The sequence below is a fragment of the Erpetoichthys calabaricus genome, chromosome 17 (genome assembly GCF_900747795.2).
Source record: "Erpetoichthys calabaricus chromosome 17, fErpCal1.3, whole genome shotgun sequence".
NCBI classification, from domain to species: Eukaryota; Metazoa; Chordata; class Cladistia; order Polypteriformes; family Polypteridae; genus Erpetoichthys; species Erpetoichthys calabaricus.
Genome location: NC_041410.2, coordinates 26,379,304 through 26,393,329, shown reverse-complemented (window position 1 = coordinate 26,393,329; position 14,026 = coordinate 26,379,304). Strand labels below are relative to the sequence as shown.

General features: G+C 39.6%; 1 protein-coding gene across 1 annotated transcript in view; it reads right to left on the bottom strand.

Annotated features, from left to right (window-relative positions):
• LOC114667970 (NF-kappa-B inhibitor delta) overlaps positions 1-14,026 on the bottom strand; it is a 36,690-nt gene that overhangs the window by 5,170 nt on the left and 17,494 nt on the right. The window contains exons 5-9 of the mRNA XM_028823531.2: positions 13,749-13,981; positions 9,336-9,441; positions 6,293-6,439; positions 6,015-6,066; positions 5,681-5,847 (exon numbers count right to left, since the gene is read on the bottom strand). Coding sequence (XP_028679364.2) covers positions 5,681-5,847; positions 6,015-6,066; positions 6,293-6,439; positions 9,336-9,441; positions 13,749-13,981 — 705 coding nt within the window. The remainder of the gene's footprint in view (positions 1-5,680; positions 5,848-6,014; positions 6,067-6,292; positions 6,440-9,335; positions 9,442-13,748; positions 13,982-14,026) is intronic.

The following is a 14,026-nucleotide window of genomic DNA, read 5'->3' as shown; positions in this document are numbered from 1 at the left end:
TATACAGTAGTTTTAGCTTTGTGTATTCTAGACTTTACACAAAAATATGATTTTACAGTGTATGTCACCCACAATACATTAGTCAAGCCAGCATATGTGTTAATATTTATTCTTTTTTGTCAATGTCACTAAAAGTTGCTCCTCTTTAATATTTGATTTTGTGAATGCATTGCTTTGTCCACTTTCTGGCAGACTGATAAATTAAGTACTCATCACGTCAATGGTGTACTCCTTATGTCCAAAAAGGCTCCAAAGCTTTCTGATATCTTTGCCAGTCTCACCACAATTGGTTTACACTGCAACCTGGACACCGTTTTCCAGAGCCAAAACCAATTCAACAAAATTGACTTAAACATGTTCAATTGTGAGAAAAGGAACATGATCAGGTGGACGGTCACACTACTAGATACTATAGGAATGTAATTCATTCCATCCATCCATTTTCCAACCCGCTGAATCCGAACACAGGGTCACGGGGGTCTGCTGGAGCCAATCCCAGCCAACACAGGGCACAAGGCAGGAACCAATCCAGGGTGCCAACCCAATGCAGGACACACACAAACACACCCACACACCAAGCACACACTAGGGCCAATTTAGGATTGCCAATCCACCTAGCCTGCATGTCTTTGGACTGTGGGAGGAAACCGGAGCTCCCAGAGGAAACCCACGCAGACACGGGGAGAACATGCAAACTCCACACAGGGAGGACCCGGGAAGCGAACCCAGGTCTCCTAACTGCGAGGCAGCAGCGCTACCACTGCACCACCGTGCCGCCCATGAAATGTAATTCTAGTAATACATATGAAGATTATATAAAATGTGGTGGCATTAATCATTTGACAAATATATACCTTGCCAACATCACCATTCGGCGTTCCGTAAAAGTGGGGAACGCAAAAGGAACACAAGACTGTAGATTGCTGTTATATTGTGTGTTACTGCATTCTTATTTAATTTTCTGGAACTCACTTCATGGTTGTTGTGTGGAATGAGTCCCCATTAACAGTTCGCGTCATAATAAAGAGAACTGTCAGAAGTTGCAGACAGAGAAGCAGCTCATTCAACTCTGAACAGCAAAATTAGGAGTTCAGCTGTGGTGGCAATTCATTAATGGCTTTGCATTGCCACATTTCAGGTGTAGACATCTGCCTCTAACAAATACATATAAGGGGGACATTGACATTTATTATTATTATTATTATTTATTAATTAATTTGTTAACTCTCGTGCTTTCCTGAATTCCTTTATTGTTAAAAATAAGTTAAGCTGGCACACATGCAGTAGCATGATCAACATAAGTTGCATTGACAAGCCCATTTAGGTCCATACCATATTTACCTAAGTAATGAGCACATTAAGTTTACTGATTTTACTGATGCTAAGACTAGTATATTACTATAGCCCAATGAAACCTACATATTGTTGCCAAGCTTTGTACAAAACGTCCATGTTGACTGAAGTATTTTGCCATTGCTGTAGAAGGTTAAAGTTTAATTTCTGGTATTCCAAATTGTCAACTATCTTTTCAACTAAATAGTGACTTATTCTATATTTTTTTGCAATGTTTTGGTTGTAACAAGACTCATTGATGATCCTTTATCAGAATCACCTATGAAAACCTAGCTGAAACATTTCCTTCACATTGATAGCTTGATTAAATTCTCATTGTTCCTCCATAAGCCATGAACATCTGCGATGCAGCCGATGTGAGGACTTTACTAAACCAACTGGTAGTAGTGATGAGCAGTGTGTACAAAGAGTATGGACTTAAACTATGCAAGCTTATGACCTACACCTATTAGGACGTCTTCGTTCATGGGAAGCAAAGGCAAGCCTGGAAATCATCAGGATGGGGTCATCAGGATAACTAATGCCTCTTGGGTCCAGGCGGAAATATGCTGATCCATTCAGTATAGACATCTAAAGGCATTACTGACCTGTTATAGCTCAGTCTCATGTGGCTGCAAAGCACTCACCATTTTAAGAAATTGAGCGCTGATTCTTCAGAGGTCAGAAACAAGTCAGAATCTCTTTTGTTATCAATATTTACATACATTGTTCAACCATGTAAAAACAACCATGAGAAACCACCTCCTACAGTAGTGTTTTTCAACCCATGTGCCCCAGCGCAGTGGTGCACTGTGAGAGCTAATAAGGTGTGCTATGGAAATGATACTATAACACCCCTGGGTATGTTCCTGAGACAGCAACACTCCTCAGGTGGTTGAGACCTGCCCAAGGAAGACAAGACTACATGGAGAAGCTGGCTTAAAAGCAGTTCTGTTATGACCATTTTGCAGGCACAGCACTAAGAGAGCACCTCAGACACTTCTTCTGACTGGTAGAGTCCATCTGTCTGTGTGTATGGTCTTACAGAGCAAGTCTCACAGAGCCTGGGAATAGAGAGTATACAAGTTGCCTCTGACCTTGGGTCAGTGGAGTCGGGCAAAGAGGAGCAGGTAAAGGAATGAAATAGCTGGGAAACATGTCCAAAGTGCTCACTAAGTGGTCTCGGATATCTCGGAGCTGCTTTTTTGCCGGCTTCTCTAGTAGTTCCGCCCCTTCAGACAGTTGACCATATGTATGGGATTTCATGTTTCTTGGATAGTAGAAAAGAGGTGTGCCATGGAATTTTTATGGTTACAAACAGTGTGTCGCCACAGAAAAAATGTTGGGAAACACTGAAATACAGAACTGAGAAAAAAACTATTAGTCTGTTGATCCTCTTCATGTCCAGGGCAAGTGAGGCTTCCTTTGCCAAGCTAATCTGATGATGTCACTGATTTTATTTTGTTTCTTATGGTACAAGACATTTGCTGTTCCCACTTTGGGTTAATAAATGATGTTTTTTTGTCTTCAACATATATTACAGATTACCTAACAATGAAGGCTCTTCCTTATATACATTAAAGCCATTCATGAATGTCAACCATAGGGATTTTCTTTTTCATAAAATATTCACTCACCACACACTGGTGAAACTAACATATCCTTGCAAATGTTAAGATGTATTAACTGAAGCAGGCAGAGTTATTCTTCATTTGTGTGAAACAAGAGATCAATCAAGTAGTTGCTATAATGCAAATGTAAATGCTGTCAGGCATTTCTTAATAATTCCAACATGCTCTTTTCTTTAGCAAAAGCATTTGGATATTTTGACTGAAAAATCGGGAGTGGTTTCCACCTAGACTTTTTATATACTCAGACATGGAGATGGATATTTGAGGAGTAAACTGCAAGACAATGATTATATTTTTATATTATGTACATTATAGAACCATCAACAACAAATCAAATCAAATTAATAATATATTGAACAATTATTCTAAAAGTAAAGTTGAATAAATCGTACTCTGCAGCTACATGAATAAAAAGTAAAGTACCACTTCTATTTAGCCCAAAAGTTGATAGAAATCAACGTTTTGTATCTAATACTTGTATGCAAAATTTGTTTGACCTAAGTGAAAGCATACTTAAGTTATCGTGTTTATACACACACACACACAAACTCACACACACAGACAGACACACAGACATAATTCCAAAAATGCTATTTTCGCACTCAGGGAGGTCTAAAACGTCGAGATACATCAAAATCTGGAAATGGAATTTTTGGATGATTCCAATACTTTCCCTATACTTTGCATATGAGAAAGTAAAAAATGCAGATTCAGAAATGCTAACATCATCTTTTCTTTTTTATAAAAGAAACTAAAAAGACATATGAGCACATACTGTATGTATATCCATACAAATTATATATCTAATTAAAAATTATTTTTTGGCTTTGTATCAGTTCCCGAGAGGGCATAATACTAACAGATACTGCTGATATTACAAAAGGACAACTGATCCGAGGAAGTGATAGACCCTGCTTGCAGGAAACACAGTATATACTGTGCATCCGGAAAGTATTCACAGCGCATCACTTTTTCCACATTTTGTTATGTTACAGCCTTATTCCAAAATGGATTAAATTCATTTTTTTCCTCAGAGTTCTACACACAACACCCCATAATGACAACGTGAAAAAAGTTTACTTGAGGTTTTTGCAAATTTATTAAAAATAAAAAAACTGAGAAAGCACATGTACATAAGTATTCACAGCCTTTCCCGTGAAGCTCAAAATTGAGCTCAGGTGCATCCTGTTTCCCCTGATCATCCTTGAGATGTTTCTGCAGCTTAATTGGACTCCACCTGTGGTAAATTCAGTTGATTGGACATGATTTGGAAAGGCACACACCTGTCTATATAAGGTCCCACAGTTGACAGTTCATGTCTGAGCACAAACCAAGCATGAAGTCAAAGGAATTGTCTGTAGACCTCCGAGACAGGATTGTCTCGAGGCACATATCTGGGGAAGGTTACAGAAAAATTTCTGCTGCTTTGAAGGTCCCAATGAGCACAGTGGCCTCCATCATCCGTAAGTGGAAGAAGTTTGAAACCACCAGGACTCTTCCTAGAGCTGGCCGGCCATCTAAACTGAGTGATTGGGGGAGAAGGGCCTTAGTCAGGGAGGTGACCAAGAACCCGATGGTCACTCTGTCAGAGCTTCAGAGGTCCTCTGTGGAGAGAGGAGAACCTTCCAGAAGGACAACCATCTCTGCAGCAATCCACCAATCAGGCCTGTATGGTAGAGTGGCCAGACGGAAGCCACTCCTTAGCAAAAGGCACATGGCAGCCTGCCTGGAGTTTGCCAAAAGGCACCTGAAGGACTCTCGGACCATGAGAAAGAAAATTCTCTGGTCTGATGAGACAAAGATTGAACTCTTTGGTGTGAATGCCAGGCGTCACGTTTGGAGGAAACCTGGCACCATCCCTATAATGAAGCATGGTGGTGGAAGCATCATGCTGTAGGGATTTTTTTCAGCAGCAGGAACTTGGAGACTAGTCAGGATAAAGGGAAGGATGACTGCAGCAATGTACAGAGACATCCTGGATGAAAACCTGCTCCAAAGCGCTCTTGACCTCAGACTGGGGCGACGGTTCATCTTTCAGCAGGACAACGACCCTAAGCACACAGCCAAGATATCAAAGGAGTGGCTTCAGGACAACTCTGTGAATGTCCTTGAGTGGCCCAGCCAGAACCCAGACTTGAATCCGATTGAACATCTCTGGAGAGATCTTAAAATGGCTGTGCACCGACGCTTCCCATCCAACCTGATGGAGCTTGAGAGGTGCTGCAAAGAGGAATGGGCCAAACTGGCCAAGGATAGGTGTGCCAAGCTTGTGGCATCATATTCAACAAGACTTGAGGCTGTAATTGCTGCCAAAGGTGCATCGACAAAGTATTGAGCAAAGGCTCAATGTACATGTGATTTCTCAGTTTTTGTATTTTTAATAAATTTGCAAAAACCTCAAGTGAACTTTTTTCATGTTGTCATTATGGGGTGTTGTGTGTAGAATTCTGAGGAAAAAAATGAATTTAATCCATTTTGGAATAAGGCTGTAACATAACAAAAGGTGGAAAAAGTGATGTGCTGTGAATACTTTCTGGATGCACTGTAAATAAGTTAAATAGAATGGATTCCAAACACTATGCTCTTACATGATTAAAATCCACCCATTTTAGTCAACTGCTCATCATGAGGATGGTGCAATGGAACCAACTGATTGAAAAAGCTATCACAGGAACAGAAGCATTGTGATTTTTTTGGTGCTGTTCACTGTCTCTTACCTGGCTAAATGTAGATGCTCCATATTGCAGAAGCAGCTGAATACAGGTCAGCTTATCATGGGCTTGAGTTTCAAGGCTTGTGTCAGTTTGTTGACCTGGATCTTGTGAAGCCAGCATCTTCATGGAAGAGCTGTGTGAAATGACAGCACAGTGCAGTGGAGTCAGACCTGGCAGTTTAAGAAAAGAGAGAAATTAAGAAAACACAAAACAAAAAAGCCACTGATCAACTCAGTATGTTAAACTAGAAATTGATTCTGTGTACTGAAAATTAGCATTTTAAGATTTTGGATCTTTATTTGATTTTCTTTAACACAAAAGTGAAATTCAGACCTACCTTCAAAATTACGAGCTTCCAAGTTAACATTTACACTTGTAGAAAGAATCGCCTAGAAAAAAAAAAATTCAATAAATACATCCATTTTAATACAATATCTTAGTTTCTTGGACTCTTCCTAATAATAACTGCAGAAGAGCAATAAAAACCCAGAGCTTATCTTATTTTTGCAACCCTTATCTAGAACATTTTACGTGCTCTGTGCCATGAAGGGTTTCACCGGACCCAAATGGTCAGAAATTGACATCAGTGTCCCCGACTCTCATACTTTATCGTACCTGAATGACTGTCGGAAAGCCATATGTGGCAGCAAGGTGGAGTGCGGTTTGCCCCTTGATGTCACAAGCATTCACGTCTGAGCCCAAAGACAGCAAGTCCTGAACAATGAATGGATGGTTTGCAGTAGCAGCTACGAGCAAAGGAGTCTAAGACATGAAGAAAATAAAAAAAGAAATGAATCATGGACTATTAGCAGGACAGACGTTCTCCTCTTATATGCATTAGAAAAAAAAATGACTGTGCTTTTTCAGAAACATCAAATAACAGGTCCAATAAATCAACAGTAACTTGAATTAAATATTGTCATTTTTTATCCATTTCTCGCTATTGTGTCCATAATTTAGAATATAAGGTGAGTGGAAGCTCAAACATGAGAAACACTGGCCATCACATAACATGACGCAATCAAACAGCCAAACACATCATGATAACTCAGGGTCACCCACTAACCAGACACTAAAAGGGGAGCTGTGTGACAGAGGGAGGTTTCTCCGTTATGCTAGTCTGCTTTACTTTCCCTCTAATTATCTAAATTGAATTTACCATCATTACCATCAGACTCACACAGATGCATACCAATGTGTTCTGAAATGTACTAAGTGTTTTACTTTCGTTTGTTTTGTACCTTTTGTCTTGATTATGGGGTGTCACCATAGCATGCCCACGTTCCACAAGTCCATTAAAAAAATGCCATATATAATTTCTGCATGTCACTTTTTTTCCCACTTCCAGCTTAGAGGCACCAGAAAACTTAGAAATGCTGGGCAAGTTACTACTCATCAGGCTTTCACCCTCTATCAGTCTTCATCAATGTTTAACTGGTTTAGCACAAGTAGCTGAAGACGAACTAGTCTGTGAGAGCTACCAGACAGGGCTGAGATGCAGCACAGACTTCCTTAAGCCCAATGTTCACCCTTCACCCTGCTCTCTTTTGTAGATATTTATGAGGTAGTTAGTTAATATCCATCCATCCATCCATAATATCAACGCAGTAATTCATTGTATGAGACACTTCTCTGTCACCAGAGATTTCTGTTCCTGAAAGTAAGGTCCAGAACAATGTATGAGGGTAAACCAAAAACTAAAGGCAATTTGAAAATTGCACAGTAACTACAACGAATAGAAGCTAACACAATACAACACGTTCAAGACAGTCCGGGAGGCCGATTGCCTAATTAGAAACAAATCCTTGGTAATAACAGTTCTGTTTTATTTTAACAGATTGTTGGTATTTTCATTTCCACCATGTCTGTTCATTCTTATACTGTTGATTTTTCTCTTTTCAAATGATTCGTAGCCTTAAGTTGTTCAGGAATTTTCAGTCCTTCCCTTTCCATTTGATTTCCTTACAAATATTTTATTAAACTAGACTGTTCAATATGAATACACACAGCTGGGAATGAATACAGTTTAGACAGAGTACTGGGTGTTCATTATTTGCATCTTATTTCTAATATGGAGCCATTAAAAACGGTGAATCCAGCTGTTTAAGATTAAAATAAACAATTAAGGGTGGGGAATCTTGACAAGAGAGACCACTAAAGTTAATTATAAAAATGCTGCATGAACAGTAAGTGCTTTGACAACAATACATAAGCTGAAATTGAATTGGAACAAAAATCTGTAGCATCTATAGTCCTCTGGGACTGACCCCTGCACTGGCTTAAGAATTTACATATTTGTATAATTTGAAATTACTGTATACAGTACTGAAAATTAAAAATGTTCTTATCTCTTCTCAATCTCAAACCTACCTAAGGGCCATGAGGGCCAAGTCTGACCGCACAGGGTACAAGACAGGCAGCAGCCCTAGACAGGGCACCATTATATCACAGGGACATTTTAAATAAAAAAAATATTTAAAAAATGCTAATTAAAAAAAGATTCATATGAATCTGCTGTCACTTTTCCTGAATTTACACATGAAAAACTGTGTTAAAATGTCCACCAAATGCCAAGTATAGTTATGCCAGTGGTAAAATGCACAGTCATGAATTTTATTCATGAAAAAAGTCATTCAACCAGAGACAAACAATCACAATAGACCGTGAATTGGAATAAAATTTTAAAAAAGGAAAACATTCAATGGAAAGAAGCATACAGTGGGTCAGTTTCATGCATGATTTTGTGGAGACATTTATTAATGTACTGTAAATATAACATTTTCAAATCTGTTTCATCCACCTTCTTAAAAATAAAGGTGCCAGAGTGGTTCTTCAGAGCGATGCCATAGGGGAACCCTAATTTGGATCCTTAAAGATCCATCCACATGAAAGTTCCAGAAAGGCCCTTTATTTATTTAGATCTGTAATAGGCTCACACATTAAATAACCATAAATAAATTATAACAGATTTGTGAAATATCAATGGGTTATGAATTTCAAGGGACTCTCGCTGCATACTCACAGTAACACAGGGTTTCTTAAAAGTTCAGTTGGTCTTAATCTGTTAGTGTCCTGCTAGGTAGCCTACCATATATTAAAGATTTTGGCTTTTTCTACATATTAAGAAGTTTTTCAAATAATGCTTCCCAAAATGAAATTGAGCTTTGTCCAGAAATTGTTCTAGAAGGAACCAAATACCATAAAATGCCACTAAAGAACCGTTATTTTTCAGCGTGCAGGTGAGATTCACACGGTCTAGGCCTCTCCAGGCAGCAACAGATGCAATGTAAGAGCCAACCTAGAATATGGGTGCCACTCCATCAAAGGCCCCCCTTACGTGGGGTCAATTTAGAATTGTCATTTCACTTAGTATGCAGGTCTGTTTTTTTTTGCGTTTGGAAAAGAAAGTCAGAGTACCGGAAGGAGCATCCATTCAGACAGGTGAAGAACATGTCGACTGCATACAGGTAGTGACAGGCCACTGGACCTTGTGAGGTGGCAGTGATAATCACTCTGCTGCCCTGGCTGAAGGAACTACATTAGCCAAAATGATGTACACTTTTTCAATAAGTATGTAACAAAAGGTGAAGCAAACCTAAGACACTGGTTTGCATGACTCTAACAACCTTGACAAAAGAACAATGATTTGCAAACCCACCTTCCCTTTGTGCTCCTTACAGTCCAGTTTTCCCAAATCCCGAAGAATCTCAGCAGCTGCATAGACGTACTCTCTGAGGCCCTTGGCCGTATAGATGTGCAGAATTCTGTTGAAACGGTAAAAAATATTTTTATCAAAATGAAAAGCCCTGGAGTCCCACACATTTTTCTGCCTAGCTGGCAATGTGGACATGTGTAATGGAAATGGCAGTTTCTGATGGCCTGAACAGCTCCATTTTCTTCATTCCAGTTTAAATATTGCTGATGAGGAAATGATGAGACTTTACTTGTAATCAGTAGTTGTGTATAGCAATGTAGCAGTGGATTAATGTCACAGCTGGTAAGCTACCAATGGGGAGTAGAAAACAGTGTAGATAACAATAGAACGAACCCTCATGGATTTGAGTTCAGACTCTTACTTTTTCTATGACATTTAAATGCAATTGATCATGATAAAGTAACTAAACTTTTGAAATTAAAAGTATGACACCAAGAATGGAAGGACAGCAAACCCTGATAAACATGACAAAAAGAATTTTGAAAGACTTGGACAAACCCTTGGAAAATACATTATAACACTGAACTTCTCTAAGTGCCATTGGCAGGCAAAAAAATACATGATAATAACAATAATCAATACAAAATAGGTGCCACTGACCAATTGGAAACAAATTCTGAAAAAGATTTAAGGCATACAAAATTCTCATTCCCACGTTACTGTGACAACTTCAACTGGTATGGCCACTGATGAGTTCACTTCAGAACATCAGTATGAGATCTCCATAACTGATCACCAAGCGAGGAGACAACTAAGAAGGCAGCACACAGGAAAAGCTATGGGATCAGATGGTGTCAGTCCTCAAGTACTTAAAGCCTGTGCTGACAAATGTTTATGGTGTCTTCTGCTACCTGTACGGTCTGTCAGTGAGGCTCTGTTGCTGCAGAAGAAACCCTCCTGTATCATGTCCTTTCCAAAGAAGATAGGCCCCTCTTCACCTGGTGACTACAGACCAATAGCCCTTACATCCCAGATCATGAAGACCTCCAGGAGGTTGGTCCTGGAATATATTATTCCTCTAGTGAAACACCAGTTGGACCCAATGCAGTTTGCCTATGGCATGGAATATGCAGCTATGTACTTCCTCTATAAGGCTTAGTCCAACCTGGACAAAGCTAATAACACTGTGACAATAATATTTTTTGATTTCTCTTGCGTCTTCAGTAACAGACCTTGCACAGTCTGAGAGTCTTAAAGAATGTTTGAGCAAAACTGGAACAATATAAAGAAAAATAATTGTTCACCCTGCACACCTTGGTCTATAAACATTAGGTTATATCATTTGCAGAAATTCTCTGATGATTCTGTATTAGTAGGGTGTATTAATATGTGGATGAGACGGTGGTTAGGAGCCAGGTGGAGAACTTTGCTTGTTGATACAAAGAAAATTTACAGCAATTCCACATTAGAAAAATCAAGGAAATCAAGGATAATGACATTCAGCAGACCAATGAGCCCCTACACTGGGTTACAATTCAGGGAGTGGATATGAAGGTGGTGCACAGCTACTTATACTTGGGTGTCCACATTATAAACAGGCTGGACTGGTGCTAGTAACAGAGGGGGTAATGCCATCCTTCACACATTCTACAATTCTGTGATGACCAGAGCCATCGTCTACACTCTGGTTGTTTACCGGGCATGTAACATCACTTCAGAAGAGGCCTACTGAATTACCAGGCTGACTCAGTTATGGGATGCATTCTCAATCCGTTGAAAGTAGTAGTGGAGAAGAGAAGATAAACTGAGGGTTATTACGAACAATGCTGCACATCCTCTCTATGACTCAATAGCATGGAGGACTTTTAAGCAACAAATTATTTGGTAGATGTGTGTCAAGAAATACGACTGGGGCTCCTCCTTCATACCTTCGGCAATACGCCTTTATTATGCTGCATTGTGACTGCTCGCTTATCTTAAGTCAGAACTTTTTCTTCTTTTTAGAGAGTCTTGTGTGTGTTTGAGGGTGGTTGCTGTTTGTTATACCATTTTTGAACCCTATAATCCATTATTTACATTGATGAAACACTTTTAAGAGACACAGTGCTCAAAGTCTAAAGTGCACTAGTGAGGCCACATCTGCAGCATTTTGTAAGGTTACAGTCAAAAAGCACATACCAGCTCTAGAAATTATACAGAGAAGATTAAGCCAGAGTACCACAAGACTCAATGGCATGTCCTACTCTGCCAGGCTAAGGCAATTAAACCTCTTGAGTTCACAAAACACCAGACGTAACACCAGAAGGCAGTATGATGTCCATGTCTTCAAAATTCTCAGAAACGCTGGGAATGTCAATCAAGACAAATGTTTATAGTTAAATAAAGAATCAAGAACCCTAGTACACCATGTGGACAGTAAGGAGAAATGCATTCAGGAACAAAACCAGAAAATGGTCCTTCACACAGCACATTGGGATTTATTCCACCAGGGATGGGAAACATGGCAGTATTTAGGAATAAAGGACCAGGAAATTAAATATAGTCCATTAAAAAGCCAAAGTTCAGAACTGGGGAAAAGCTAATGATCAATGTGCCAAATCTAAAACACTAAACTAAACATAGTCAGAAGACAAATGTAATGAATCAATAGCCAGAAACATGAAACAGCAAAGATAACATGATAGAAAGTTTGGATGCATCCACAATCTTGGATAAACAGGAAGAGCACCATATTGTCCTGTATACTGCTGCAGTTATGATGGCACGAGCCAGACAATACTGGTCTATTTGTCCTCTAATACAAATGCCGCAACAACCAGAAATAAATCTACATGTAAACCAAATAAACACTTAAATAAATTCAACAACTACAGTAATCCCTCGCTATATCGCGCTTCGCCCTTCGCGGCTTCACTCCATCGCGGATTTTATATGTAAGCATATTTAAATATATATCGCGGATTTTTCGCTGCTTCGCGGGTTTTTGAGGACAATGGGTCTTTTAATTTCTGGTACATGCTTCCTCAGTTGGTTTGCCCAGTTGATTTCATACAAGGGATGCTATTGGCATATGGCTGAGAAGCTACCCAGCTTACTTTTCTCTGTCTCTTGCGCTGACTATCTGTGATCCTGACGTAGGGGGTGTGAGCAGGGGGGCTGTTTGCACACCTAGACGATACGGACGCTCGTCTAAAAATGCTGAAAGATTATCTTCACTTTGCTACCTTCTGTGTGCAGCTTTTAAGTATGCTGCACGGTGCTTCGCATACTTAAAAGCTCAAAGGGCACGTATTGATTTTTTAATCTGTCTCTCTCTATCTCTCTCTAACTCTCTCTCTCTCTCTCTCTCTCTCTCTCTGCTCCTGACGGAGGGGGTGTGAGCTGCCGCCTTCAACAGCTTTGTGCCGCGGTGCTTCGCATACTTACAAGCCAAACAGCCATATTGATTTATTTGCTCCTTTGAAGAGGAAGATATGTTTGCATTCTTTTAATTGTGAGACTGAACTGTCATCTCTGTCTTGTTATGGAGCACAGTTTAAACTTTTGAAAAAGAGACAAATGTTTGTTTGCAGTGTTTGAATAACGTTCCTGTCTCTCTACAACCTCCTGTGTTTCTGCGCAAATCTGTGACCCAAGCATGACAATATAAAAATAACCATATAAACATATGGTTTCTACTTCGCGGATTTTCTTATTTCGCGGGTGGCTCTGGAACGCAACCCCCGCGATGGAGGAGGGATTACTGTATACATTAAAACAAAAAAATAAACTATAGAAATGAGTTACCCAACAAAACCTCAAAATCAATACAAAATGTCCCAAAAGGAGCAAAGGGAAATACAGGAAAATTTTAAAACAAACCAAACAATCAAGAATAAAGCTGAACTCAACACCTTTGAGATTTTGAAAAAAATTTTGAATGGACGATGTTTCGGCAAAATAAACACGATGGGTTTAAATGGTTTCTTCAATTGGATCCTTAGATTTAGGATGAAAGGAGGAGAAGCGTGGAGAGCAGAGTTTATTCCAGCAGTACTAGAGAGTTCATAGAGTGAACAAGGGATCAGACAATCACATTACACACTCACATTAACAAGGCTGAGTGAGAATTGTCAGATATGTCAACATAGACACCTTTGGTGACATGGCAGATAAACTGGAGCAAACAAACAAAAGTTACACAAAAGAGAGAACATGAAAACTTAACAGAGATCAGGAGCAAGTGTGGCATTCACATTCACCTCCAGATCTGTGAGACAGCATGCTAACCTATTCATGTACCTATGTTGGTTAATTAAAGAAAATACAGTACAACAGTGTAAAAGGGGCTAATTAGTGTATGATTGTCATGCAAATATGTCAGTAAGACTTCAATCCCCTTATACCGTAGGACTACCCTGTTATCAGCTGACTTACGTGTCACCATCTTCATCCTGCCAAAGTTTCTTACTGATATCCATCTTCTGAATAAACATTCTGGCTGTTTCCAGCTGACCGGCATCCATCTGCACATGAGATGTCCCAAAAATGTGAAGGCCACCAGTAGTCTGGTACTGTCCAACTACAGAGGGATTCCAGTGATAAGGGGTTTGGTGGGGTGCCATAAGTCCAAATGAGGCAAAAGAACCTTGCAAGGAACTTTCAGATGGCTGAAGGTTGAAAGAAAACACCATGGTTAACAACACAGCCATGCC